Source organism: Varanus komodoensis, unplaced genomic scaffold (assembly GCF_004798865.1).
Source record: "Varanus komodoensis strain SLA01 unplaced genomic scaffold, ASM479886v1 scaffold24, whole genome shotgun sequence".
Classification (NCBI taxonomy): Eukaryota; Metazoa; Chordata; class Lepidosauria; order Squamata; family Varanidae; genus Varanus; species Varanus komodoensis.
Genome location: NW_025335641.1, coordinates 13,711,627 through 13,737,515, shown reverse-complemented (window position 1 = coordinate 13,737,515; position 25,889 = coordinate 13,711,627). Strand labels below are relative to the sequence as shown.

Below are 25,889 nucleotides of genomic sequence, written 5' to 3'. Positions count from 1 at the left end.
CGAGTGATAGGCTCAAGTTACAGGAAGATGAGTTCTGGTGGGACATCAGGAAGATCTGACTGTTAGAGCAGTCTGACCATCTCTCCCACACTAGAGACATTCAAGATGCCACTGAACAGCCACCAGAGAGGGATGATTTCACCTGGAGTCCTGCACGGAGCAGGGAGCTGGACCCAATGATCTTCTTGGCACCTTCCAGCTCTACTATTCTATGTGATCTTCGCTTGAGTTCTCCACACAAAGGGACCACCACAAAATGCTGTTAGTTTACTGAGCCCCCAAACTCAGGTGTCTGCCTGCCTTACGCAGGCATGAGCAAACAAATGACTTCTAGATAAGCAGGATTTTCCAAACAGCTCACCACTTGTTTTGTGCCCGAGTCTGATGGATGCTTGATTTATGCTAATGGAAGACTTGCACAAATTGAGCAGGGATCAAGCACGAAACCTGTGCAAGTTTCCCCAACTTTGCACAAATATCCTAATTCGCACAGCTTTCCTCCATAGATGAAAGCAGAGCTGATTCAGTGCATAAGAGGACTGAGTCATAAAATGTTCTTGGGCGGGTAATTTACGGGCTTTTAAGTTGAGCTTTGTCATATATAGAGAACAGAGCCTACAAAACCAAATCCAAAACAAGAGAAATGAACATCCTGTGCAGACATTACAACTTGGCTTCAACATGAATTGCAATTAATGGATCTTCGGCTTGGCTATTAATCTGAAAATGAGCGCTGCCATTCCCAAAAACGTGGACCTGAATTCCAGTGCAGAGGTTGCCTTCTTTTTCTCCCGAAATAACATCACAGTAAATGCCAGGGGGAAGACCGGTTTGTAGGATTTCCAACAAGTTCCTGTTCAAACACAAAGATTTTTCTCCTTATTTATGCCATCTGATCAATGGTGATTATATGGCTGTTTTATATGGGTTGCTACTCTGGACTTGGGTAAAAGTATAAATCATTTTTCTTTCGCAGATGGATTTAGGCTGAGGCACCTGACAAATGATTTATTACATGATCACACTCATGAAGACTTGCACTGACAAGACCTTGCAATTAATGGGAACATCTCGTGAAGTGGCTAAAATTACTTCATGGTAGCCTTCCCCAGACATGGTGCAAACATGTTTGCCTACAGCTCCCATCAACCCCAGACACCAGAGCCACTGGGAAGGCATCAAGTTAAAGAAGGCTGCTTTCTTCCCAAGAAAAATGAGCACACCACTGCCGGGGTAACACCATTCCACGGCCAGTATCTTGAAGGATTCTGCAAATTCCATCCCTGACAACAAAGCATACATAGAACTTCAACACAATTATTCTTTTCTAGAACAGGTGTTTATACACTGAATGGAACCTCTCTGAATCGTTCCACATGATGCAGTCATGCTAATGCAGAGCACCACTGAATATAGAGAGGATTTTGAACCAGACATCCAGGGGAGTAGAGCCCAAGCAAAACTCCTCCCTGAGTTCCAAGCCACACAAGACCTGAACTTGGCCATTGTAGACATTTTGAATACTGTGCAGCAGGTGGGTCCAGCTTGCCGTGGCAACAGGTATTCTATGGCTAAGCTGCCAGAAGATCTAAATAAAAGAAAAACTGCATCGGGATACCGTGCTGAGTCTCCTTTGCTAAGTTGCAAAGGCATGGGCCTGCAGCTGGATGGGTGACCACTTGTGGAAGCAAAGCAGGGGATTGGACTCAGTAGCTTCACTGGCCTCTTGCAACTTCTATTCTATATGAGATGCTTCTTTTCTTTGGGAAAAGAATCTACCATAGCCTGCTAAACTAGTCAACAAAGGGTCCCTGCGCATTTCCAAGCTGCATGGAGAAGGGATGAGCGATCAGTCCTACTCTTCTTGTCCGTGTCGGAATGATAGGAGAAGCTCTATCTGCCAATCTCCACTCTGCTAAGCAGCGATATGAGGCATGGCATGCAGGCACCCTTAAAGACCCAATACTGTACCCTGAAAACCAATCACACTTTAGATGGCAGGAGAATATGACTCACTGAGCATGTCCGAAACGGAGATGCTGAAGGGGGAAAGCATGTCTGCAAACAAAATGATAGGACTTATGGGGGACGTGTGCCAATGTTCCTTTGCCATTTTGAGGGAAGTCACAGACATGCATCCCTCCCCTTTAAAAATATATATTTATTATTTATTTTTTAAACGTTTTGATATGCTGTCCAATACTAGAGTCTCTGGATGGCTTACAAAAAACAAAACAATGACATGCTCACAAACACACTGCATCTGACCATTAATGGTAAAATCAAAGATAAAACCAGTTAAATGGGAAAATAAAAGGGTTTTCGCCTGACACTGAGAAGAATAAAGCGAGGGTGCCAGGTGAACCTCCCTGGGGAGCATGTTCCAAAGTCGGGGTGCCACTGCCAAAAAGGCCCTCTCTGGGTAGCTACCCACCAAATTTCCCTCAAAGAGGGCCTTTGCTACCCTCTCTGGGTAGCTACCCACCAAATTTCCCTCAAAGAGGGCCTTTGCCATCACACAGGATCAGCAGTGAACATGCTGTATTCAGGCAGCAACACACACGGGCTAAATAAATAGTGAATTTGCCTTGAATTCATTCTAGGGCACCACTGCTTGTCCAAGAGGCAAAATTATTTTGACCCGATACAGGCTCCCCATCTTTCTGAACTCCTCCATCCCTACATAAACATACCTGTCCTCATTATTAAACACAATAAACCCTTTGCCGTTCCGACCAAATGCCACCTGGTGGTTATTGTTGTCCCACCAGCTTGTCATCGGCTGGCCAAACACCACATTTCGGAAGGTCACCATGTTCCTAGAAATGAAATCAGCACAGTGAATAAAAGCACCTTCTCATGAAAATGGCTTCAGGGCACAATCCCATGGCTGTCCATCAACTGGGAGTTGATAGTTTTCCTCCTGACCCCTTGATCCAAACCCTGAAGTCCTGGAGCTGGGACTCCAAAGGCCAAGCACCACTCTCAGCCAGAAAAGAAAGAACACTACGAGCTGCCCCATCCCCCTTGAGGTGGCGACTGGGCCTTGGAGTGGGAGGGGGAAGGGACATGCTGGGAAGTAGAGCAGTTGATTTATGGCAACTCCATTGGATGCTCCAGGTTCTTTTCTGCCTCCTCCCCAGCACTAAATCCAGGCAACCAAAAATGTCACAATTGTGCCTCGCTCCTGCCACTGTATGGTCCTAAGCCTGTGAGTTTGGAGGCCTATAGGCATTTGCCACAGGGAAGGCGACTGCCCTTAGTCACTGGAATCAGTAATAATAATAAAGTCTGTTCATGCGTCACTGCCAGAGTGCCACAAAACCCAGACCCTGAAACTTGGCATGTATATTAAGGGAATCTTGCAGATGTCCATCTTAGGATCATTTTGTTTTTAAAAGGCATTAAGTGATTTTAATTAACTCGGAGGTATCCATGTGGTTGACGCTTGTAGTAAAATCTTCCCTAAACTGCAGCAGCGTTGCAGTTCCCAGTTAGAAGGCAGGGGAAAATAATAGCCTAAAATAACCCTCTCCCCCTCCATCTTGCTGTGGGGCAGCCCCCCTTCAGGAGAATGGAGTGGGCATTCCTTTCCTTAGGGGTACCCAATGGCAAGGGCCATGCCTAGCAGTGGCTACAGGGTGTTTCACGAAGACAGGGCAGGCACAGTGCGCCCGACTCTACGCAACGTTGTTGGAAGCTTTCACAACACGAACGAGGGCTATTCCTACCAGGTCCATTCACTAAGCGGCGCTTACCTAATTGGATGCCAGCGATGCTCGCAGACCCAGCCATTGCCACAGGTGCCATCCGGGTTGGTTGTAACAGGTTTAATCGATCCATCGCTATAGCTCGGTGGGCCAACCCAGTCATTCAAGTCCTTGTTAGAAGACATGGCATTTAAGCTTATTGGACAATAAGCAGTTAGAGTGCAATGGGGTCAGTTAGAGTTGCATCTCTGCAACAAGTCTGGTGGACACAGATTCTTAGAAATGGCAGCATAGGGTATTGGAAAGCACAAGGATCCCTTCCCAGGGAAATTTAGCTAGAATCAGAGACTCAATGAAACTCATACGAAATATGCCATATGAAGCCTGACATATGGATTGCTCTTATGAATTTGTGAGAGGATCACATCGCTCTAGCCTAAACAATGGAAGGTGGAAAACCTCATAAAGAAGTGACAGCTGCAGAGCATTCCTCCACTTCTTGGATTTTGTCAGTCTGCACCTGAACTTCTGGCAGATGCTCCATATGGCCTGCAGGAAAGTGCTGTGTGGTTTGGAAAGGATTCTTTGCCATCAGTAGGGTCAATCCAGACAGAGCGAGTCATGATTAAGTCACACTGCAATAACGGGACTCAAGTTCAAAGCAACTAATACAAACTGCACACTTCAATGCAACATCAAGACAACTCATTTTCTCTGGACTGACATTTCTCCTTCCTTATATTCAGTCTGTTTTCACCCTACCCTCTTAAAGTAGGATGGCTTGCAAATGCAAACAAAGTTAAATATTTGTTGCAAACCTACAGAAAAGTTACCTTTCCATTCTGAATATCTCTAGGCCACCTGTAGCTTGACATTATGCGTGTAAATCCATAGGGATGTGCTAGCATAAAGGCAACTGCCATCTTATAGAGCCTGCAAAATGTAAAAGGAAGGGACCTGTTCATGAAATGAGCATTAAGAGCACAGAAATAAGCAGTGACTAGAATTTATAATACTCAAAGTCAAGCCACTTAGGGATTTTATTAGTGCTAGTGGTATCTAAGTATCACAAATACATAAATATTCTGGGCTGGTCTGATGAAAGAAACATAAATCTAGTATAGATATATACCAGTTTACCCAGGATTCAGGAAACAATCCTATGCCCACTTACCTGGAAGCAAGCCCCACTGAACTGACTGGGACTTACTTTTGAGTAGACACATACTGTACCATATCCTTCATGAGTCCCCCTGAAAAATCGTGGGAATTGCTATTTTGGTGAATAATCTGGAAATGGTATTTTAAAGCAACTGTGTTCTACTCTCAATAGTACAGTTACTAAGGCAGGAAGTACTTTTAACCAAGTGTAGTAGTGTATTTGCGAGGGAACCTGAATTCTGCATGAGCAGGCAATGAGTGAGTAGAAACCATAGTAATAACTCACTACTGCATGTAAATTATGCACTCGTACATGGCTGCTAAGCCATTGGGAGAATGCCTGCCCCTTTTCTATTTCTGCATGTTGTTTCGCTCATTAAGATGAGCTAAAATTTAGATAAATGATGCAGGTAAGATTTTATGGCTATTGAAATAAGAAATTGCTCTTCAGTAGCAAGATCATTAAAGCAGATATTGAAGGAATCATCCTCTTCCTCCAAATGTCATCATGCATGGCAAAGTGGTGCAGGAAAATGACAGTCCAGGACACCAGCTGGGTATATCCAACCCTAGACAGGTATTTTCGATTCAGAGCAGAATCTGCCCAAATTCTGCCTTTGCATGGGAAGGCAAAGAACTGTGGTCATCTGTCTCAAAACTGGTGGAGAGAAAGCAGAAGTTAAAGGAATGCAAACTTGCCCTGTTGGGTGGGGGGGAAATCCCTGCAAACTTACTCTGATGCCATATTGGTTTTCTTTAAAGGTATAAGTTGGGCTTCCCTACACAAGTGATTCAACCCATTTTTTACTGAGATTACATCTTCCCTTTTTGTTGTGGAAGGAAAAATGTGTCTCTTAGGCAGGCTCCCCTACCCCCGGTTTGTATTTCTCTACTTTTCTCTAGATTCTATTACCCAGCCGCAAGGCAACACTGCAGAATAGCAGACTTGGGACTTTCCATGAGGCTTTGTTTCTAGTTTGTTGCAATTTGAAATTTAATAGCTGACTTTACTCTCTCAAAAACAAAACAAAACAAAACAAAACAAAAAACACAAAAAAAGGCAGCAAAGCATGGAAACCTCACAAATTCTGTTGAGGTAGAAACTGGGAGTTCACAATAAATTCCTCAGGGACAGAAGCTACACTATTCCTTCATGAACACTATTCTTTGACAGATTTGGGAAATATTGGGTAATCTCCTGCCTTTATCAATCCATCCTTCCCAATTTTCTTTAGACTGATGTCCTTGGGATTTAAAAATCACACAGTAAGAACATGCAACTTCTCGCTGAACTGCTTGCCCCAAATTTGGGGGCAGGAATGAGACCTGCTAGGAGTAAAAAAAAAAAAAACCCTGTAATTTCCCCACAAGTATCAAGTTTCTCTTGGTAAGACTTCGAACACATTTTTCTTGGCTTGGACAGGTCCATTCTGACCTGACTGGAAATTCAGCCCTAAGGAGTCATAATATCATTTTTCTTTAAAAAAAAAAAAAAAAAACAAGCAAGCAAGCGAAAACAGTACCTGGGGTCCCAGAAAGTAAGAATAGAAGCTCCACCAGCACCATGACCTCTCTGGTTGTCATGATTATCAACAAAGACAAGGGCTTTGTCAGTCGGCATCAGACTCCAATCTTCTCCCCAGCCCCTAAACGGTGATGAAATTATCAGAACTGGCTTTACAACACATGCCCAGGAACACTGTTTTAGCAACAAAGGGTGCCACCCAGCCTCCGAACAAGGACGATAGGAGGGATCTTGTGCAGAGTGGGAGAAGGACACTATGTGGGCAATTTCAGCCATCTAGCTGGGGTGCTTTGGCCAGGCACTGTCTCTCCCTCTCCCCCTCCTCCACCTCTTTCCCTTTTCTCTAAGATGGCTCTTATGGCCTTGCAAAGCAACCAGTGGGGCTCTTTCTGTGCAACCTGCAAGCAGAAAGAGAGACCTGAGCAAGGAGTCCCAGGTCTGGGGATAGAGCTCCTTTTCAGTCTCAGACCCGAGAATGCAAAGAAGCCCACAGCTCTCTGGGTGCTTCCTAGAGGCCATAACACTGCTCCACACATTAAAAGGAAAACCAGCCATACTGAGCATGGACTGAGAAATGTAACTGTAGAATTCCATGTCTAAAACCCATGCCTGTCACAGGCCACGGAGGACGTGGAGCCTCTGCCATGTGGGGAAGGGGCTCCTGTACCATCTGGGTTCCACCTGCACACACAGAGGCACCTAAGCCCTCCCACCCCTTCTGTGCACAGACAAATGGAAGCCAAAGATGTGCAATTACTTCAAATTGGCCATCTTTTCTCCATTCCACTTGCGAAGGACAGTCCCAAGTTGCGCACCATATTTGAATTCGGTCACATGACCATTTCTGAAGTATTCGTGGCTTTGGACTGCTTCACCACCCAAGTCAATTACCTAGAAAAAGCCAGGAGAGGACAAATGGAGAAGAAATAATTATATTGACCTTAATTTGCCGCCAAACTAAGATCATCAATAGGTTGTTTTTTGTTTTTTTTTAGAAACAGCCAGTGCATGAATTGAGATGTGTATCTTCCGGAATTTATTAGATCACATGCAGTTCCAGCCATTTCAACCAATCTCCAATGTGACTGTAAAAATGGCCCCTAGCTATTATGGCCATATTTCAGGAATGGGCTTCCTCTGGACTCTAGCATCTTGCACATTCAACATTTTGCACAGGTGTGAACAAGGGTAAAGTCACAAGTTAATATGCAGCGACCTTGATGCATTGATTTCAGTGGATTAAACTGAACTTAAAATGCTTAATTTGGAAGGGCTTGCACCTTCTGATGCCACTGTCCACATCCACACACGTGTCGATAGAATAAGAGTTAAGGATAAGGATTCATATTATTTATTTATTTATTAGATTTATCTCCTGCTTTTTTTCTTATAAGAAACTCAAAGCAGCTTATATCGTTCTTCTCCTCCTACTCTCAATCGTATAAAAGAAAGAATTACTAGAACAAAATTACTTTGCTGAATTGGACCAAAAGGCCACCTTGAATGGCATTCTGTATCCTTAGGGCTGTAATCCTAGGCTAAGTTATCTGGTAGCTGGTCCCACTAAATTGAATGAGGGTTACTTCTGAGACAAGTTACTTGTCACCTTCTGTTGTCCCATCTGTCACATGAGGAATAATAAAGCTGACTTATCTTGCAGGTTTGTTGTAAGGATTACAATGAGGCCATGCATGTACCATGCTTAAAAATAACAGACAGGCATTCAAAATTACGTTAGTATTTATTATTTACCTCCTGATAGATGAAAGGTCGCACACCTTTGGCAAACCATCTTGTGTTTAGATTATTTACTTTTCTTAAAATAGCATTTATATCCATGGGCCATATGTGCTTGGAAGCATCAATTCGGAACCCGGCTACCCCAATTTCAATCAGGTGGTTCATATAGGCAGCTATTTTTGAACGCACCTCCTCTCTTCTTTGGGTAAGGTCAACAAGGCTAGCGAGGCGACAGTCGCGAACCTGTACATATGGGGAGAACTCTTACTGATTCAGTTGCCAAAACATAAATGTGCAATCCTCAAAGCTGTCCTGAGCCAAACAATATCAGTTCAGTTACACTGGCCCCCTATCTTACATTATTTCTTTTTTAAAAACAGCCTAAAATACATTTTGAACCATTACAGGCAGTCCCCAGGTTGTGAACGAGTTCTATTCTTGAGAAAATGGAAATTCATCCTTACGTTGAATTTGTATGTACATCAGATCATGTATACTTGGCCCTCCACAGGACCCCTGTGAAAGTGGAAAACCCACAAATATGTCTAGGCCCTCTCCCTGCTCAAGAGACACCAGTGCCTCTTCTTCGGAGCAAGGAAATGTCAGAGAGATTTCCCTCTTCAGATGGGCGGGACAGGAAGGCATTCTGCGGAGGTCTCCCTTTCTCCCCTTTTGCTTTCTCTCTCTCTCTATGATGATGCTTTGGAGGCCTTCTCTCTCTCCCCTTTCACTTTCTCTATCGCTATGGTGATGGTGAATTTCTGCAGTAAATTTATTACATTAATAGGCTTTATGGCAGTTTGTTCCTAAGTACGGGTTGTTTGTAACTCAGAAGTTCATAACTTGGGGACTGCCTGTACTTTAAATCAACACAAGTCTAAAACCCAGTGGGATTTGAAAAGGATTCTAAAAGAATTGCTTGACTGGAATTGTTGGGAAAGGTATTGAGAAACTGTTAGCTCATTTCCCTCAAAACAATATAGCATGTCTTGTTATCAGATGAAAAACCAAGTAAAGAAACACTGAAAATGTTTAATGATACATTATAATCCATGATAAATAATAAACAATTTGAAAATGTGAGTAAACAGTAACAATTGTATTAAAGGAATGAAACACAGAGAGACAACCTCATTCACAATGAATCCTGGTTATGTGACATTAAAAAAAATGCCAAGATGGCCCAGATGCTATACAGAGAGAATATTGGCCTATAAAACCCTATCACATGAGCTGAGTAATGAACTGAGTAAAGAGACTGTATTATTTATAATCAAAACAGTAATTAAATTTTCACTCATCAAAAATATTACATAAAGTATTTATATCAAAAAGCTTGACATATGGATTCTAGAAGAATGGTTTAACTAGCAAACTTTGACTAAAAGAATGGTTTCCTTATCATTTATTTATCAAAGGAATGATTTGGAATTGAACTTGTGTGTTTAAGCTTTTGGGGAAGTTTTCACTTTTTAAGCATGTTTACCAACAATAAGATAATTAATACTCTGAGCCTTAATTTATGGAACAGCAGCTACAATTAGCTACAAAGTTTTCTGCACTAAAATTGTATCAGGACCTTTCAATTTTGGAACAAGACAGCATCTTAATCTCGCAGAGGGTGTCTGCCTGAAATCCAAACCTGCTATTGCAAGTATGAAGATTTGTTTCAAAACTGGAAAATCTCATATATTCATGGCATCCCTAAAAGCCGCCACATGCAACAGTAATACCTGACCCCAAAAGTGAAGCCCAAAGCATCAATACTGTACAATTTACCTGAATCGGATCACTGTAATTTTCAATATCTCCACTGGGTGTTTTACATATTCTGTCATTGAAGTCAAAGCTCGAATACGGGACAGCGGGGAAATCTCGGAGCCCTGCATCAAAATAGCTCCCACAGATACCGCGGTAGCCAGAGCCAGCCCCAGAACTACACATATGATTGATTACAGCATCCACATAAATATGTACCTGTCAAAGATACAAGCAGCGGAGTTACGCAGGGGGGAAATGGATGCATAGCATTCTTGTGTCACCTTATCTCAGTCCAACTGGTCTTCTTCAACACGAGGCATTTCTTCAAGTTTCACACATTTGAATAAACTACCTAAACCAGGATGCCGAAACAATTTGGGGGAAAGTTGCCCCCAGCAGGCCTCTGTGGGACAGAGGACATCCATATGGATATGGATAGCTCCACCAACGGTCATCACTGTCTTGGCCATTTCGGCAGCCTCCAGACCCTTGGAGGAGTTTCTTTGCCCTCAACTCTCCTTAGCATGATTGTCTTCGCCAGCAAGTCTTGAGAACTGGGTAAACCAAACATCTTATCCAAAACAGTTGGATATATGTAATTAAATATAAATATCTTTATAGAACAAGAAGACCTGAAATCGCTTGCTCTGTTCTGGGCTATTATCAGAAAATCACTTACTCCAACATCATTGCATCTGGTCACCATATCCCTGAATTCATTTTCACTCCCAGAACGTGAGCATAACTTGTAACTGATTGGCTGGTATCTTTCCCACCAGGGTCTCCAGGGATTCATAATTATAAGGTTCTCATTTGGAGGAGAAACCTAGAAAGTCAAAGAAGTCAAGCAAGAGATAAACGTTACTGACCCGGATGTTACATGTTCGAAAGGTCCCCATTCAGTTATAGTGAATCTAGAAAAATGGGAAGGATTTCAAAATGATTTTTCTGACTTAAAACTATGCAATGCTTTCAGGGATGCTAAATGGGTAGAGCTATACATAGGATTGGATCCAGAGGAAAAACCCCACAGAAAGGGGTGGACAGGAAATGGGTTTTTAACCCCCCCAGCAAACCCCAAGAAAGCCTCTACCAAACGTTAGGGATCCTGGGCAGGGGCTGCATCATTAGGGGTCAAAAGAGAAGGGGTGATCTGCCTCAAATCGGGTGCAGCCATTTTCCATGAGCTCTTCAGAGAGCAGTACCATTTCTGCTCTTGCTCCTCTCACACTCCTTTTAGGGTTAAAATGTCCCACTGCCCCCTCTGCATCACACACATCTGGTGTGGCTCCAAACATCTTTGACATCAGGGTGTGATAGAAGTAAAAACCCAAAACCTTCTTCTCTTGTCTAGCTCTTGCAATGGAAAAGGTAGGCTTACAGGATCATGCAGTATCCTTGCCAAAAATCTTAGAAGGCACAGGGTAAGCAATCAAGATGCCAGGATTTCCCAAGGCTTTAAAAATGTACTTTACCTTGCATTTTGTGCTTTTTTCATGATAATTCCGCAGAAGCAGAATAAATGATGAAAAACTCTTTCTTATTATAGGTTAACCTGTTCTCTCCCCAAGCAGCTCAGGGTGGGATACAGTGTTGGGTAAGGCAGGAGAAGCTGAGGGAGAATGACTTGTCTAGGGGCAGCCACTGAATTCCATGGCTGTGCAGAGATCTGACCCTGGGACTCTGAGCTCCAAATATCTCCCAGGAGTCTTAATTTGCAAAATATACACCAGTCACAGAAGCCAACCCTTGTTGGCACTTCTACTGAATACACAGTCCAGCTACTAGGTTAATTAACTCAAAAGGATGGCTAAGGGTTTCACTTTCTGTTAATATTTATCCTGGGACTTGTCTTCTTTGAATTGTGTGCCAGTAAAGGGAGGGCTAGTTCACACTCTCCTAGCCATGAATCACTACTCTACAGTAAATGGGATCCATACTTCTCACTACGGGGTTTATCAGACATTGTGTGTCCTCACACGACCAGGTCCTTATATCCAGAGGTAGAATGTCCAAGATTCCTTCCTCCATTAAGGGGGAAATGCAGAACTTCCACCAATCAAGCACCTTGCACGTGGACTCCCAACTCACACACCGCCCTACGTCCGCAGTCCACAACCTGGTACAGTCTAACTGTTTTGGGCTACAACTCCCTTCAGGCCCAGATAATGCTCAGATTCTATGGAAACTGAAGTCCAAAACATCTGCACAGCTTTCACTTGGGGAAGGCTGCTGTGCACACAAAAGACCACGGATACACAAACTGGTTGGGTACGTGAACAACTCTTTAGGAAACTACTGAAGAGATGGGGACCTTCTTTTGTCCTAAAGGCCAAATCCACTCTTGCAGAAGCTCTTGGGTGCTGCAGTTCCAGTGGTGGGCGGGGTGGAGCCAGCGGCAAAAGAGACACCACCCCAAATACCTGAATTTTGCAGCTTAAACCTCTTGCCACCATTACCTAAGCTGAAGGAATGACATTCCAGTAGTTTGAAATGTAGAGCAGATCTGCACCATTGCTGGGAAACTGCCGAAGAACTGGTGAGTGGGGGAAAGGGTATCCTATCCGCAAAGCCCTCAGGGGCCACATTTGACCCTGGAGCCCTACCCAGTTCCACCAGGGGCTTATTTTGCGGTCACTGAAGCAGAGAGAGCACTGACCTGGACACCTGCAAAGCCATTTGGCCCTAAGAAACGCTCACACTCAAGAGCAACATCCATCCAGCGCCACTCGAAGAGATGGACAATTGATGTCCTTGCAGGTTTCATCTTTGACATGTACTGGGTCCAGCAAAGTCCCAAAGCGGCGAGGAGAAGCAGCAACAGGCTCCCCACGTGTTCTCTGGCGCCTGGCAACATCCTCAAAAGCCTCGTGCATTCCTGTCGGACAGCAAACCACATTCTAGTATCTACACGCCTTAAATCCCACCTCATTAGCACGGATTGTTTTAAGAAGACACACTACAGAGGAGAGGCACCTCAGGCAGCCTGCAGTAGCAAAAACGTTAACAAGCTGGAAGACACCGCTTTGATTTGCTTAACACAGTCAATAGCTCAGAGGCCCGGAGCAGCTCTGTTTGCATTCTCTCTGGGTGCAGGCAGTGACGAAAGCACATCCCGTGAAGCAGGGGAGGTTCATGACCATTTCCAGATCTGGACGGTGTGTACGCAGCTTGGCATCTGTGAGCTCACGCTAGAAACTGGCTGTACACCAGGTGAGGGCAGAAGGCAGGATTTCTGTTTACTCAAGCCCCGACCAGTGCAGAAGTTGCTGTGGCACTCTATAAAGCCCAGGAACACACACTCCAAGAGCTCATCCAACTTGGTTTCTTGCCTCAGCCTACAGGATACTAATGCAAGGGTCTGCAAGACTTCCCAGGCTGAAAAGGCCACAGGTATGCACAATGCGTACCCATGCATGGGCCTGTGGCCATTCTAGAAGCCTAGCCTAGCTGAAGAAATTGCATTCACTTTCAGTTTTGGAACTCCTATGGACACATAATTTGGCAACAGCCTGAGGCCCTATTCTTGGGCCCGTCACTAAGATCAATCAGGATGGTATATAGTGGGGACAGGGACTTTCCAGTGGGGGTGCCACACCTGAAGAATTCCCTTTCTACTTGGCCTCTCCTGCAACCTTTAAAAGGCACTATAGATGCATTTTATTGCTGGCCCATTATATATAATTTTAACTCATTTAACATATAATAAAACTGCTGGTTGTATTATACACTTAATTATTTTAACAGTTTTATTGTGATCTGTTATGAGGGAGTTTACTTTGATAGATGAGGCAGAAATATACAAATAATTCACCATCGTCATCTGGCTGTAGTTATTCCCTGTACAAATTCTGGCATAAATTTCACTTGTAAAACCAACATAAACTTACGTTTCTTCATTTTGGTCTCAGTGATGCAGATGGATATGAGATGGTATTTTTACCTGGCTCTGATTTGCTGAAGTAGGTATTTAAAATTTTGTATTTTCCTATTTGTTTTAAATCTGTTATTATCTCATACTGAGCCCCTGGGCTAGGATAAGAGAGACAGAAGGAGAACATACAGTATTTGCATGTTGCTTCAGCTGATACTTTTTGGGGCCCAAGAAATAAATTTACAGTAAATATCAATACATCCATCTGGCTGCCCAGGCAGTTTTGCTGCCCTGGAGATGTTCACACGGCCTCCTGCCTTCCTGCCAATGAGAGGCTCCATCCAAGCCAGGCTGTCGAAGGTGTCTCTTCCGCTAGGACAGGTGACTTGGACTGGGCCTTCCAAGGACTTGGTGAATTCTTGGCTGAACCCCCTCAAGAGCAGGGGGAGATCTAAGCTAGGGACTGAGGCTGCTTGGATGACCAAGAGCTCTAAGCTCTCCAAACATCTGCTGCACACCTTCCCTCTACCTGTGCCACAGATCCGTAGAAGACCAAGAGCGCATGGCTCAACTCTTCAGTAGGGCGTTTTGCTGCAAAAACACAAATTCAGGGCTTTCTTGGATCAGACCAACTCCACCTGGCCAGTATCCTGCTCCTCACAGCAGCCTCACTGTCCCTCACATTCTAAGCAAGGCTCTACCATTTTAGCCAAGCCCCAGTATGGAAAGTTATAAGTTTGCTGTCGCACTGCCTAAGGCTCAGCCAGGATTTGAACCCGTGCCACTTGTCCACCAAAGCAAACATGTATGGCTATAATCTAGCCTACTCCAACCTAACATCCTCTAGATGTTCCAGTCTACAACACCCACCATCCCTAGCCGTGGTTCCTACTCTGGTTGGAGAATGATGGGAGTTGTAGGCCCACACATCTGGGAAGCATCAGGTTGGGAAAGCCTGTTTTAAACTGCATCTTTCTTTTCCTAAAGCAATTCCAGCAACAGGGGGAAAAAAGAAATACCTTAGAGAAAGGGGCTTGTATTCTTTTCACCAAACGTAGCCAAGTCTTCCCTCGTGACATGTCCAAGTTTGCTTGTCTTCCAGGATTCACTGTAGGCTGCTAGGAACCTGATTTTACAAAGTGACTTTTAGCGTCGGATTAGGCAGGCTACAAAGGGTTGTCCCGCTTCCCCTTCTAAAACATTATGGGCCAGAAAACTACTACAGCTATGCAAGAAAGCTTCAAGGCTTCTCCATCTGTTTTTCAACTGATAAAAGGCAGGCAGGAAGAAAGAAGCAGACCAATTTCAGGAACAGCAAGTGACCGGAGGAACTTCGGTCTGATCGACAGTCAGCTCTCATCCGAAGGAGAAAGCTTCATTCTTCCAACAAAGCCTTGGATTGGTGAGTGGACATTTGATGCCTCTGAACCCTTGTCCTAGCCAGCAAGAAGACGGGAGGAAAGGCTGTGAGATTCTAAAACAGCAGGGCTGCTCTCCAACAAAATGCAGCTGGAGCCCTTAAAGTAGCAAAACAAAAGGCAGCATCTGGTGTCAGCCTAAACCCACTGAGATGAATGGGACTGAAGTTGCACTAAAACTGCTTATTATTCCATAAGGTTGAACTTCTATCCATTAACCTTCCAGTCCAAGCAACTGAACAGTGGTATTTCATCAAATCGAGCTCCAGGCATACAGTCTTGGCTGTTAAAACAGGAATGGGACACACACGCGCAGGATCCGTTTATGCCTTCTCCACAGACGCTGCCACAAAAGACTCCTTCTGTGCATGAATGCCCCTTAGCTACATGGAACTGGTAATCGACTGAGGGCTGTAGTTTAGTGTTTCAAAGCCATCACCCTACTGTAGCTTCAGTGCAAAGCCCGGGGAGAGGAAAGGATTCTTTCTGAGGGCCGATGTGCTCTTTTGGACCCATTTTCACTGCAGAGGATACAGTATTTGGAATGAACAAAGCCTCATTTCCGTACAGAAATCAGCTTCTGGAACTGTGGTGGCCCAGCTGAATGGCAACAGCGCAGCAGCTTATGAAGCTTAAGGAGCTCTGCCCTCCATAAAGTTGGGACAACACAATTAAACATTCATTATTATTTCCCCAAGAGATTAGGATGTCATTTTATGCTTTCCTGGGGGAATGTGGTACCTGCTTGCCAGATTAGGCAAAGTGGGGACATTTGCGGGGGAAAAATTACATTTGGGGATATTTGTATCATATACAACTTTATGACTGCCATGCAAAGATGGAGATGAAAGCTACCAGCCCACAAAAATGTGAGCAACTCAGTTATCCACACCTACCTAGAGCACAACACTGGCCTAAAAGAAAACAAGAAACAACCCACTTCCTATTTACCAAAGTTTTCTGGATTGCTCACCTGGAAAGAATTTTGACTTGCCAAAAGAAATAAGGGAAGTATTATTCGTCCTCTGCTTTAGGACACATTTGCAGCAGCTGATTTCCACAAAACCTGCATCAGAAATGACTGAGAATAAAAAGTGAGGTCCATTTCCAATGCTGTGTTTTCTAGAGGGAAGGTTCTTAAACCAGAATTATCCTGAAAGCTCAGAGATTATAACATTAAGGGCACAAGCCTGCAGTCCCTGGGGAACATCGGAGTTTCCCAATTCTCCCTCCTAAAGTTGCAGGCATGGCTTTGTCTTTGAAAAGGGAGCTCCCAGATCTGATGCCTCCACAAGCATCTCCACAGCTGCCGCAGAAATAGGGGTGCTTTCTGACACTGCAAAAGCAGCCTTGGAAGATCTCATACAGGTCAAAAAGGGGGTGCCCTGGAAGACCAGGGAGCAGGTAGAGGCCAGGGGAGCATCCTATGGTTTCTCCAGCACCACCCTTGCCAGTGCGCCTCTCTAGATGGGCTCAAAGGTCTCTCTAGAGGAAAACGAGAAAAAAGGAGTTCAGGAGCAGAGATTGGTCCGATTGCTCCTTCCGACATGTCTGCAACATCCCAACAGGCCATGGGATACTTGGCCGTTTCCGTGTTCAAAGGTTTCCTAAACAGAGTCACAACCCACAGGGTTACTCTTTGAATCACATATCCTGCTTACGTTGTACATAAAAACACATCCTTGCATATCAAAGAGTGGAGAAAGCTTTATTGCACTGTGGTTCTACAGATCCTGCTCCAGTGAACTCCCAGTGGAATCCATTTCCTTTCTTCTGTCTTCCAGCAATCTACTTTCCATGCCCTAATAGAGGTTTGTCAATTGTTCCATTCCTCTTACCTGCTATCGGTAAACTGTCCATCCTTTGATCAATGGACACCGAGCAGGCAATGCGCTATCATCTCCACCATTAGCCTGCCTGAAATGAATGGAAACTGGGCAGGAACACAGCCCTTATTACGGCTGTCAATTGCAATTAAAATGGGTATACAAGACTGATCTCCAAAGCAGCAGCTGTATCGACAAGCACATGGCAAACACTCCTGGAAAAGACAGATCCATCTCCAAACCCACCTTGTCACAGTGGGCACTGTTCACGCACAGAGGCAAGCTTATCCTTGGGTCCAAATATAAAGGGATTCCTTGGACATATCACTTAGTTCCTAGGGCATTGCTTGATCAGGACTTGCAACAAGCACCAGCATTCCTCAAGCTCAGAATCAAACAAAACATGAACTCAGAGATGCATGAATCCAAAGTCGAATAAAAGAGCAAGGCACTTGCTCCGATAAAGTCGGAGGCACTTAAAGGAGAGGGAAACCTGCTTCAAAGTGAAATCCTTCTCTCCCAGAGCTCTGCTATTAGCCATCAAGAGGAAAACTAGTTGCGTGGAAGATTCAAGCCCAAGGTTAGAGGATAGATAAATGCATGCATCTCCTGAGGTCACTTCTAGCTTGGCTCTTCCTTTGATTTTTCTGGGAAATAAAAGAGAGACACTTGAGTGAGCAAATTACACGTTTTACTTGCGACTCACAAGCCCTACAACTCCCAGCATGCTCCAGCCAATCGTGCCAGCAGGGGCATTCTGGGAAGTGTAGGTCTTTTTTTTTTTTTCTGCCTAAACATGCATGGGATTGCATCTGCAACAGATGGGAAAGGTATGGGGGCAGATCTGCAGGAACCAATCCGAATCAAGCAGAGCTGATAAAAGACCAGGAGCCTTAGACTGTTGCGACCTGCGTGTGAAGTGGTCTCAATCCTGAAACATTAAAACCTGACACTGAAACAGCGGCAATATCGGAACTGATTTGTCAGGACTGGAGAGCTCTCTTTTATTATTGATCAGGATTCGCAGTGCCTGGAACCGAAGTGAGGGATACCAACAAGGATACGGGGAGGGGTTTCAACCCTTGCAAAAAGAAAACAAAAGCAAAAACCCGGGGTCCACTCATTGTACCGATTGCAGCTGCACGAGTTCCCGAAATGGGAAGGATCTGCTTTTAGCAGGCATTTTACAGAGGGCGCCCTGCCTTGTAAGCAAGATACGTACATGCACGGTTGCTTAACACGCTGCGCCGCCGCCGCCGCCGCCGCCGCTCCCCCGGGGGTGCTCCCATTTGCTCGCAAGCTGCCGCAACTCCAAGCGGGGCGGATGGCCACCAATCCTCGAAAGGGGCAGGTTGACGTCCCTTCGCGGCTCCGCGGCTGTAAGGCCTTCCTGCCCGCTTTGGGGTTTGTTCGGGCCTTCCAATGCGATTTCACATTTAGCTGCTGCCCTCTAGTGTTCATCCGGCGGACTTTCAACCCGGTGCTCTCCTCTGAGCGTTGATTCCCACGCGCTTCAGCTGCAATTCTGTGCGCGGTAGGACACGAGAGAGTCCTACAAGTCCCAGCATTCAGCATGTCTGGCTGAGGAATGCTGGGAGCTGTAGGACTGTTTTTCTGTCAAAGATGCGCAGGATTGCACCCTTATATATATTTAATTGCAAGCCCTTGGGCTCATCCCAAGTATGAGATGGATTGACTTCACGAAGGAAGCCCAGCCCTGAATTTCCAGTAGCTGAGCTGGACCATGAAGGACAGGATATTTTGGAAGGTGCTTATTCATAAGGTTGCTGTAAGGCAGGGGCAACTGGATGGCACATAGCGACAATAAGGACACCCTTACCACCTCCACCCACAAAAGACAATTCCTGTTTTCCACTGTGCAGACAGTCTTGCAGTGACTTCTCCAGACTGGGGCAGTCGGCCATTCTGGCTGCTTGTCAATTCCATTTGCTCATGTTAAGTGAATCACTCCTTTCACTTAAGGAGGGAATGGTCAGCCCAGGGCATCTGTAATAGCTGCATGAACTTAGAGGATATACAGATGCAGCTTCTACCCTTTTGTTCAAGTGGGGGAAATAGTTCTCTGTTTGCATTTTTGTCTGTCATGAAGTTGTTAGACTAGGCCTAAGAATAGATGGCAACCACCCTGGGCCAGTGTCTACAATCAGCATGCAAGATTTGCATTTTCAGAGCACTCTTTCTACAGTTGCCATCTTTTGAGCTGGTAGCCCAGTCAACTGCAGCAAGAGCTCCTGGATGAAGCTTCAACAGAAAGGCACAAAAGACCAGGCTAATTTCCATCTGTCCTGTTGCAAAACCCATCTCTTCCACAGGTTAAATCTTTTGCTGTGCCTGCTACGGAGCATCTCTTGAGGTATAATCAAGGAGGTCATGTCCAAAGCCCCTCTAAGCCAGCTTCCTCAGCTCGGCCCATCACCTTTCCTCTTAGTCTTTCCTCTGCAAGCTCACCCTTAGTCAATAATGTTGGTTTATAGATGAAATCATCGTTTAAAGGGAGAGCTGATTTCCAAGTGACCTGGCTGAGCACAGCTAGATAGGCTCACATTAAGGTTTATTATGTAGGCGAAGTCTTATATGCACTAAGAATCCAGATGTAATTCTATGTCATAGCAAGTTGACTCTGTACTAATGTTATATAGGGCTAGTTTGGGGGAAAATACATTGGCAGCCTTTTGGCCACCGCAGTACATTTAGGGCTTAGTCTCTCTCTCTCTCTCTCTCTCTCTCTCTCTCTCTCTCTCTCATATATGTGTATGTGCGTGTGCGCATGCGTGTATTACTGGGGACAGAGATGACAATGACTGTATTCACACAACACAACAGGCAACCCGGTTTGATCTACCTGACAATCAAGTGGTGTCTGTCATGGTTTCCATTCAGTCTTCCCACGGATGTCACAGAACCCAGCAGCTGCTGTACCTGAAATTCAATCCCATGGTACATCATCATTTGCCCATGTTGTCTGCCTCTTCCCCATTGCTCCAAACCTAGAGGCGGGTGAATGAAGCACCTCTTGCAGTTTCTATTCTTTCCAGGGCACTCTGCGGTAGCTGCATACCATGGAAACCAAGATCCTGGGTACAGACAGCATGACAAGCCATGGTGGTACAGAGAAACCATAGAACAAACCATTGTTTCTTACCATGGTTCCTAAATATCAAATTACTATGGTGAAATGCTATGACTGGGTTCAGACAACACAACAGACCAGCAATAATAAAAAGCCATGGCTTACCATGTTGTCCAAATCCAGTCAAGAGTATATATAAAACATCTTTTGAGCTCCTCACCTTGCAATATGATCACCCGGAATAAGCGGGTGATCAAGCTATGATCCATACGAATACTAGACTTTCCTGGCAGATGTGTGCAGAAAAGCACAAAAGCAGGCCAGGCGTTTTCCCTCTGGTCACTTGGGAACCACAACTCTTTTTCAGTCTAACATTTGTGCTGAGCCCTCCAAAGATCAGATATTGAGATAACAGCATGAAAGGCTTGCTCCGAATCCCTCTAAGTCAGTATCAACAGCCTAGCCATTATCTTTTCTCTCTGTCTTTCCTCCCTGAGGACTTCCTTACTCAACTGCGCTGACAGGTCAATGAGGTCATCAAAGCTGCTGCTTGAATGTGCTCATTTCTCACTGGCCAGTTGAGGAGCATGGCAGTTACTAGATTTATAGAGTTCTCTGTAGGAAAAGCCTTGTACGAAAAATGATATAATTCTATTTTATAGAACATTGTTCTAATAGCATGTAAATACTAGTTTTGGGGGGGAAAAACTGAATGTTTTCAGTATTTTGAAATTGGGAAAGAGTCACCTGGTGAACAATGAAAGTTTTGCATTACCTCAAGCCCACCAGACAGGTAAAATTGGAGGATGTTTGTTCTTTATAGTGTAAAACCACTTTTTAGAAATTAAAAAATTCATATTAATTTTTCCCTGTGAATGTAGAAATAGAGGGCTTCCCAAATATGCCAAAATGCTAATTCAGACTCTCAGAGGAAATGGATTGTCCATACCTTCTGCTTTAACTACTTTATTTAAATGCTCTAAGTACACACTGACTTCTCCTGTCTCAGCAAAAGCTGTATTAGCAAACTGCCTTCACCCAGCCCACTGGTTTTCCAGGATAACCTAACTGGTGCTGAGGGGTCACAGATCTGTCTGCAGGTGCTAGCTGCACTTTTTGCATGGAGATGAGGAAGGACCAGCAAGAACATAAATTCTGATTGAGCAGGTAGAAAGTGCTGTTATCAGAGAGCTTCAAGATAAAAACTACTCTGAATAAAGTGAGAGCAGATTAGAAAAAGACTTCCTCAATCTGTAGGCAGCACTAGAGATTGAAAGAGAAGCTCAGAGCTGTAGCTTAAGCTCAATCCAGGCCAAAGACCTGTTTTGGAAAAATGCATTAGCTAAAGTTAGAGGCAGAAAAAAAGAATTACAGGACAGAGTCACAGATCAGAAAAAGGAGAAGAGCAACATGGAAATAGATCTGACTTACAAGCTTAAGGTGATGTGGCAGAAGTTGGATCCAGAAGCTGAACATAAGGCGAGTAAAACCCAACAAACTGACCAAAACAAAATCTGTAAATTCATTGAGAAACAGAGTCAAAGCTTTGAAAGAAATGGCAGAGAATCTTTTAGAGAAGGGAATTTCAAAGTAAAAAAGTAGAAAACTAATTGCTGCAAGTTGAAAACAGTTCTTTCTTGATGGGCTATGATTTAAGTGCAGAAGAAAAATGACCTTTAAACAGAAAAACTACAGGAGGATGCTGAAATCGTGACATTGAACAAAGGGCAAGAAACAAAAGACCTCACATGCAACCAAAACATCCTCAAGATCCAGAGTGTATTCATTCACCAGTGGAACAGTGGAAGAGTGGAACAGAAAGCTGGAGGAATTAAGAAATTAAGAATTAAGAATTAAGAAAAGGAGATTTTTGAAAAAAAGTAACATTGAATTAGAAACTTGCAATTCATTCATTTGTAAGGTTAGATACTCTCCTTTGAGGCATCCACTTTTTTAGTTCTTTAGCCACCTTTTCTTTAAATACTTCTGTAACGCACTCTACGTGGGGCTACCCTTGAAGACGGTCCAGATACTTCAGTTGGTTCAAAATAGAACTGCCAGGCTGCTGACGGGGACGGGGCGTTATGGTCACATGACTCCAGTTCTCCGTCAGCTTCACTGGCTTCCCATTGAAGTCCGGGCCCAATTCAAGGTGTTGGTGATGACCTATAAAGCCCTAAACGGCTTGGGTCCTGGTTACCTGAAGGAGCGCTTACATCCATATATGCCCAGCCGCCCCTTGAGATCAGCGGGAGAGGCCCTTCTCCAGGAGCCCCCCGTGAGAGAAATTAGAAGGGTAGGTACTCGGAGGAGGGCTTTCTCAGTGGTGGTGCCTAAGTTATGGAATGCGCTCCCCAGAGAGGTCCACCTGGCGCCGTCGTTATTTGCTTTTCGGCGCCAGGCGAAGACCTTTTTATTTAAGCGGCATTTTAACTGTTAATATTAATTGATCTTATCTGGCCAGGGCGGCTTATTTTATATTGTATTTTTTGGATTTTTAATGTTTATATGTGTTGTAATTTATTTTATAATTGCCTTTATTTATTGTTTGTAAGCCGCCCCGAGGCTTCGGCGAATGGGGCGGCATAAAAATGTTTTAATAAATAAATAAATAAATAAAAAATACACAGGAGACACATACATGGAGTTCCCCCATGGCCCAGGTTGTCTTGTGTGATAAAGGGAGCAAAGCCTCAAGGAGTGCTTAGTGGAAATGGAACATCAAAAGGCTGAGTACTTCCACTTGCCTCAACGCACCACCTTCAGTACCTCCAGACCAGCGTTGCAAAGGATGCTTGATGAGAACGATGGAGTATTGTTCATACATGGCATTATACGGTTGTTTGAAAGAGGGCTGAGAAAGGTTATACCTCTAGGTGTGAAATGCATGAAGGGCTCTGAAGAGAAGATCCAGGTGAGAGCTGGGAGGAAGGCTGCCACAGGTGAGAAGAGTGGCTGCTAGTCAGTATTTGTAGGCTAACCTGGAAGGTCTCTCATGGAATGCAGAGTATGGAATGCATTCTTGTAAAGAGTGTTATCTTTTTGTGTCACATTATTCTTTCTCATTTTTAATGCTCAGCTGTTGAATTACATTAGCTTATACTGTTCTGTTGGAAATTGCATGTATTGGTATTTCTACTATGCATTTATCTACTGACAAACATTAAGGCTATTCATAATTGTTAATACTGTATTTCTAATATTGTTAGATCAATCCCTTTTCATTTGATATGTTGTCAGCTGCTTTGGACACAAGGTTGTGGAAATAGATGACCCTGACTATGGATCCTCTGCCCTAGACATGTAAAGTAAAATTGTGCATTTTGTTGGCAAGGTGGCTTGGCACCTGTAGAGCTTAGGATATTTATGCAAAATTCCATGTGAGAAATCCTTTGTATTATTTGAAAATAACAGTCAGCCATCCTTTACAAAGGACCTGAGACCCCATAAAAGACAGCAAGATTTCAAGGAAAGCATTTATTAAAACTTTTCATTCACCCCATTAAATCTCCTTCATGCAATGTGCTTTGTTTCAAAACTACATTAGCTTTATTCCTTTATGTAAGTGTTCTGTACAAGAAATGGCTTAACCCATACACATTTATTTAAAACTTTTGTATACCGTCCACTACCAATGGTCTCGGAATGGTCTTACAATAAAACAGAATGGGGCACAGCATCTATTCTGTACAATAAGACTGCACTTAAAAACACAATCTAAACCTTAAAATCCTGGGAAAAACAGTTTTGGTCTGTAGCAGGAAAGAATAAAGTGTAATTGCCTGTTACTATTATTGCATTGTATTTGTATTCCACCTTTTCCCTCTTGCTTAGAGTCCAAGCTGGCCATACCCAATTCACTCCATTTTTATCCTCATAGCACTGCGGGGCAGATTAGGCTGAGAGTTCATGGCTGGCCCAAAGTCAGTACTAGCTTATTTTTATTTTAGATGTTTGCCTGCCCCATTGGCCATTAGACATCGGGTGGCTACTAATACAAACTTGGCTGAGGGCAACTACAATCTAGATCACCCGTCTCCAGTCCAACCCTCTAATCACCACACCACACGGACAGGCTTTGCTGCTGCCTCTCCCACCCTTTTGTAACATTAGCAATGTCTGAATATTATACGAACAAGCTTATCTTTGCTATCTAAGCTTCGGTTTCTACTTTGCAGTCCTTGCCTAGTAGCACTGTCTGTTCTTTGTGCCAATTGTCTGATCCAAAAAGGTCACATGGAGCCCTTCAGATGCTTTTTTGAGAGAACCTATAAAGCATGGAGGGCTTGTTTTAAAAGAAGCTATTGTTTTCATTGCCCCAAAGGCTTGCTATCCCAGACTGTAAGCACATCTGCTCCTTTAAATAGAACATGACCAAGGATAGGCATAATGTGCTGTTAACATGCTCCCCGCAGCTCAACAACACATTGCATGCCCAAAAGCTGAATTGTACAACCAGCGCGTTATACCAATAAATCCCACAGAGGTGTTAAAACGGGCTAATTGATTCGACAGCATGTAAAGAAGCCCCAGCTTTTTTATGCCAGTGGTGAAAGGCATAAAAAAGCTTTCCCCCACCCGTTAAAGTTGCAGACACTCTTGAGAGACATATCCATGGGTTCACCAAGAACTTCAGCCTCAAGAGCACCGAGTGTGCCCCAGTGCTGGATTGAGTTGTACCCCCCTCTCCAGCCATAGAATAGGTTTAGCTTTCGTGAATGTGAGGCATGAAAAAGAATGATCTTTGCTTGGATCAGCTCATTTCTGAAGTGCTCCCCTTTCACTTTGTGGGGCTTAGTGTTCTCAAGACAGGCTGGGTTTCTGGAGAACATTGTGCAAACTTCTACTTTAAGACTTGTGTCTGAACAGCATTTATTTAAGTGTGGGATTTCTAATGAACAGGGCCTGGGGGAAAGGATCTTTCTAGGGGATGCAGAGCAAGAAAACCAGTTGAGAGCTTCAGGTTCCCCTTTTCACACAATTGCCCTCCTTGAATTGGATCCTGAACTGCTTCTGTCCAGATCCCAGGTTGGGGCTAGGTTAGGGCCTGTTTCACATGGTCACCACTGACTCAGACATGGCAGCAGGAACCTGCCAAGGGACAGAAGCATGGCCTCTACATACCACTTCCAAATCTGGTGAGCACCTCAAGCCCTATTCAGACGTTTCATAGCATTTATCTCTGTGTGTGAGATAAATACAGAGGTAGGGATGGGACTGTGCAGGAAAGTCCCACCTCCAATGGCTCTGTGCACACTAGGCCCTGCCCCTTCTTTCCCTAACCTTCTTCAATTGATCATGCAGACCATCTGACTCAAATGGATTGCGAGGAGATCCTCCATCCAAGAGCTGAATGCAGCAGCAATTCAACAGCAAACCAACTGAGGGATTGATGGGGTCAGTGCTTCCATCCCACAAGGCATCCAAGTTCTCGAGGAAAAGGTTTCTCAATGGCTTCATTTTAGTGCTATCAAATCAAATGCCACTTTCCGTGTTCCAAAGCTAAGTTTCGTTTCATAGATTCTTCAGTTGGGACATTCTTCACTAGTACTTTTCATGACCAGGTGAGATTGTATAAATGTACTGCATGCGCCTGTGAATTAAAGGTATGGGCTGCAATACAGTATTATCAAGTGTTGATTACAATGTCCTTACAATCACAGTATGATTTGCTAATGTAATAACTAGAATACCTTGTGGAAGGGTTCTGATTTTCAAGTTTTACATTGTCTCTAATCAGCTCTTGTCCACTGAGCCGTGGTGAGGCTGCCTATGTTTCAAGG

At 44.2% G+C, this 25,889-nt stretch overlaps 1 protein-coding gene across 2 annotated transcripts; it reads right to left on the bottom strand.

Moving 5' to 3' along the window:
- Nucleotides 1–202: 202 nt before the first annotated feature.
- On the bottom strand, nt 203–18,375 carry LOC123024620 (pancreatic alpha-amylase-like). Of its 2 annotated transcripts, none has more exons than XM_044432593.1 (12): nt 18,238–18,375; nt 14,791–14,897; nt 12,557–12,775; nt 10,577–10,723; nt 9,916–10,113; nt 8,149–8,379; nt 7,154–7,287; nt 6,395–6,517; nt 4,544–4,643; nt 3,759–3,880; nt 2,694–2,819; nt 203–853 (listed from the first exon to the last, which is right to left on the bottom strand). In XM_044432593.1, exons 2-12 carry the CDS (start codon nt 14,848–14,850, stop codon nt 664–666), a joined length of 1,650 nt encoding a protein of 549 aa, XP_044288528.1. In that variant the 5' UTR covers nt 14,851–14,897; nt 18,238–18,375; the 3' UTR covers nt 203–663. The 2 variants fall into 2 exon arrangements, with proteins under 2 accessions (XP_044288528.1, XP_044288530.1); XM_044432595.1 differs by lacking the exon at nt 18,238–18,375 and adding an exon at nt 16,163–16,361.
- Between the last annotated feature and the right edge of the window lie 7,514 nt (nt 18,376–25,889).